A 4,130-nucleotide genomic window follows, 5' to 3' on the forward strand; every position below is an offset into this window, starting at 1 on the left:
CTGGTCTTGTTCATATGCGAGCAAAGACATCTGTTTTGTCTCGGTCACTCCCGGGCCACCCTTCTAATTGAGAACGGCCTCTCGATGTTTTTAGCAAGTCAAAATGAATTTTATTTCCGCAGTATGAAAAATATTTCCTCCACTAAGCTTTTCTCTTGTGGAATTCTGACAACAGGGAGCGTGGATGTTGTAATGGAGGCAAAAGGTGGTAAGAAGAAGTCCAGTAGTAGTTCCTTAATGTACGAAGTTCCCCTCGGCTACAGCATTGAAGACGTTCGTCCAAACGGTGGTATCAAGAAGTTCAAATCTGCTGCCTACTCCAACGTACGTTTTTTCTACTTTCGTCTATCTATGATAGTGAATAGAAAACGTTAAGTTGGTTTTTCTGAAGGGTTAATGGTTTGTTTTCCCTTTGCTGTTTTCTAATTATGTTCTTCCTTTCTTTTTGCAGTGCGTGAGGAAGCCATCCTGATATTTCCACAATCAATTGCTGCTGATAGAGTAGGGCTTTTTTCTGTTATTTCCTTGTTTAAGTTGCGCGCAGTAGGAGACCTGTCGTCTCGGCCAGGACATATAGCCTTTTCCTCATCTCTTCTTCCCCATAATCATTTGATCTTCTGCAACACCAATTCGACACAGTTAGGTGGTATTGAGAATTGCATCTCAGCTTCAAAATGGCCGGTTTCGAAGGGTATGAAAAGCGGCTGGAGATCATTTTCCGTCAGCCGCCTGTGTTTGCTGACCCTGATAGCAAGGGTCTGAGGGCCCTCTCTCGTGCCCAGATTGATGAATTCCTTTCTGCTGCTGAATGCACCATAGTGGACAGTTTGTCCAACAGCGCTTTGGATTCCTATGTGCTGTCCGAATCCAGCCTTTTTGTTTATCCTTACAAGGTCATCATCAAGACTTGTGGGACAACCAAGCTTCTGCGCTCCATTCCCATCATATTGAAGCATGCTGGTACCTTGTCCCTTGCTCCTATCTCAGTCAAATATTCCCGTGGGACGTTCATTTTCCCTGGGAATCAGCCTTCTCCTCACACAAGTTTTACGGAGGAAGTTGTTGTGCTGAACAACCATTTCGGGAAGTTGTTTGGTAAGCCTGGGAATGCTTATGTCATCAATGGTGGCAATCCTGCCCATGATTGGCACATCTACTGGTCGTCCGTGGAGTCCATAACTCCTTTGCCACTCACTGTGGAAATGTGCATGACCAACCTGGACAGGGAGCGGGCATCTGTATTCTACAAGAACTTTGAAGGCCCAGCGAAGTCCATGACTGACGCTTCAGGAATCCGCAGCATCCTTCCCGGCTTTGATATCAATGACTTTGAGTTTGAGCCTTGTGGATATTCCATGAATTCAATCAAGGGCAAGGCCTTGTCGACTATTCATGTCACTCCAGAAGATGGTTTCAGCTATGCAAGCTTTGAGTTTGTGGATGCAATAGGCTCTAAGAAAATAAAGAATGCAGCAGAGCTAGAGGCGCTAATCGACCGTGTGTTGGAATGTTTCGGGCCAGAAGAGTTTTCATTGGCCATTCATTGTGACTACAGCAGCTTGATGGCAATGTTGTCAGAGAAGAATGGGATGTTGGGCTATGCATGCGAGAAATTGGTGGTGCAGGAACTCTCTGGTGGAGGTTGCCTGATATACCAGAGTTTCTCTGGAAAGTCGGGGTGCTGTAGCCCAAAATCCATTCTCAACAAGTGGGTTGATTGATGTCATCAATGTAGAAACCGGCCACGACCAATGAAGTTTATGTGTTGCGAAGATGATCAGAGGATTGTGTGGAAGGGGAAGGTGTATGCTCTGGCCGAGCAAAGACTATCTTTGTTGCAGCATCGCTGCTTATCCTTACCATGTGTTTGCGTCGTTTACTAGTATAGTAGTAATGTGGTCTCCTCTAGTTTGGAGAATAAATAAGAAATGCGCAACTGCAGATGTTATGAAGATTGTAAGGACCCTCTGGTCCATGAGTTTGGTGGTTTGCTATTTCTGTTCGAGTTTTCATGTTTGAATAATTGGGCAGCTAGTTCCTTCTGAAGCCTGCCCATATTGCCTTTGTTATTGTGTGTCTAGTCAATCAATACTATTGCTACTTTAATATTCGCGTTCCTCTCTCCCTCTCTCTGCCAAGTGGCTGCTTTCATTCGTATTTTCAGGTTTTCAGTGGCTAAGGGGAGTAGTGGCTGCAGAAGAGCAGCATCCCTTTTACGCATTCGCTTTCCAAAGTGGGCCGTTTCAATGTATATTAATTGCTCAACTTGGTTTAGTCTCACTGCCGTTCTTGATGCCCTTCTATCTCTTGCATCGGCTGAACCACCATTACATTACCTTGCAGGAAGAGCAAAAACCGCATTTTATTGGATAAAGTCAGGCCTCTGGTCTGTGCAAATAACAGAGTTCACTCTCAAAACTCGGTGGTAACATGCATTAGCTACTCCAAAAGCTTGAGCAATGGGGCTTATGGCCGATGAAGTTTCTCGCCCGTTCTGGTTACTCTAGATCTTCTGCCAATATGCCATTATCGGCATATCAACAACGCCTTTTGTCATGGAGAATAGGGTTTATTTCGGAAGAAAAGCCCAAACTTGTGTGAGATCGATACAGAAAACGTTTCCTATATTCGACGGGAAAGTTTATGTCCGCGGCTCTTTTGTCCAATAATGAATCAAGCGTCTTTCTGCATTTTCCACCGTCTACGTGGTTGGCGCCTGTCGTTGTATGTAGCGCTATAATGGAGGCCCTATGAAGGCTGGCTGCTACACCACTCCTTTTTGTAGGTACTTCGGTAGCAATTTTTGTGTGCTGGTGGTGTGAGTAGTAGTAGTAGAGCTTGGCGTGCTCACGCTACCAGACGAATTTATTATTCCAATTTTTAATAGGAGAACGCTGCACCGAGAGGCTTGGTCATAATACTCTTGGTGGTAAATGGTACTGCTCTGGGTCTAGGCTTAGAGTTGGACCTATGAAAGGCTGCTCGCAGGCAGCTTGCTGTGCTTCCTCCGGTTCGATGTAAAGCGACGAAGTCGACTTTATCGTTCAACTCCCACCGTTGAAACGTCCATCAAAGAAGGCCACCAGTCTGAGGCTCCGGATGTCTCCAAGGAATCCACCCTTTTATTCTCCAACTTTCTCTTTCTCCGCTGTCCATCTTTAACAGGAAGCGTCGGATTTAAGAAAAATTGCCGCAGAATGTGGGTTGCAGATCAGATCTCCGTCCTAACTTTGTATGCTCTGCGTTCCGTTGGAGGAGGGCAATTAGTGGTTATTGGTTTCTTACAGGCGTAGGGTTGCTGCTGGAGTTGTGACCACTACTACCACCATGGACGTGGACGTGGTCGATCTCAGAACCCGCATATGGATTATGGGGTTCGTCTTCTCCTTTGGGTTGTCTTGTATGCTCAGAACATGCGGATGTACTATAAACTGTGTAAAGTCAGATATGTGCTTTCATAGCTCAGTTGGTTAGAGCACCCGTTTAGTAAGCGGGAGGTCTTGAGTTCGAATCTCAATGAAAGCATCATCTTTTGCCCCCTTCTTCTTTAGCTGGCCGTTCTATCTCATTTACAAGCCCTTTGGGCGAAATTTCTGTTTCCTTTTGTCCGCTGTTGTGAACTACTTTTGCCATTTTTGCATCCTTCCGATGAAAATTTCCGGTAATTTTTTCATTTCATTTTTCCTACCTCGTTTTGCATCGTCGATATCAAGATTTCGACTCCTTCATGGTCTTTACGAAGGATGGTAGATTATCCCCGCCATATGTTTGAAAGATGTGTTTATTACAGCACGGCCATTGGATGTCCTTAGGACATGCTTTCTGACCATATAAAATAACAAATTTGGCGGGTTTAAATCTTTAATTTGGTAAAACTATGGATTTTAGTGGGGGACAACCTACCACAAAGGCAACCTGCAGTAGCTTCACGTCAATTCCAATAGATGACATTAATACTTATTTGACCACTTCGACATTTTTAACATTCCTATATGTTCCTGAAATCCCTTATTTAACTGTTTCTTTCTATTCTCTTAAAATGTCTATGGGGTCGTTGAAGTGATGATACTATAATGATACCGAGCGACCCTGCTTCTGTTACAAGGTCGTTTGAATGTGAGTGTTTTGTG

The 4,130-nt window shown here is 44.5% G+C and overlaps 1 protein-coding gene and 1 non-coding gene across 2 annotated transcripts; both read left to right on the forward strand.

The window, feature by feature from the left end:
- The first annotated feature begins 477 nt into the window (after nt 1-477).
- Nucleotides 478-2,108, forward strand: LOC116250470 (S-adenosylmethionine decarboxylase proenzyme-like). Its single transcript, XM_031624096.2, has one exon. It carries the CDS (start codon nt 675-677, stop codon nt 1,719-1,721), a length of 1,047 nt encoding a protein of 348 aa, XP_031479956.1. The 5' UTR covers nt 478-674; the 3' UTR covers nt 1,722-2,108.
- Nucleotides 2,109-3,451: 1,343 nt separating this feature from the next.
- TRNAT-AGU (transfer RNA threonine (anticodon AGU)) lies at nt 3,452-3,525 on the forward strand. The gene has a single exon. It is a non-coding gene; the product is annotated as a tRNA-Thr (tRNA).
- The last annotated feature ends 605 nt before the right edge of the window (nt 3,526-4,130 follow it).

The sequence above is a fragment of the Nymphaea colorata genome, chromosome 3 (genome assembly GCF_008831285.2).
Source record: "Nymphaea colorata isolate Beijing-Zhang1983 chromosome 3, ASM883128v2, whole genome shotgun sequence".
NCBI lineage: Eukaryota > Viridiplantae > Streptophyta > Magnoliopsida > Nymphaeales > Nymphaeaceae > Nymphaea > Nymphaea colorata.

Coding starts and splice junctions, on each gene's coding strand:
- LOC116250470 (XM_031624096.2), top strand. CDS start 675: ATGGCCGGTTTCGAAGGGTATGAAAAGCGGCTGGAGATCATTTTCCGT.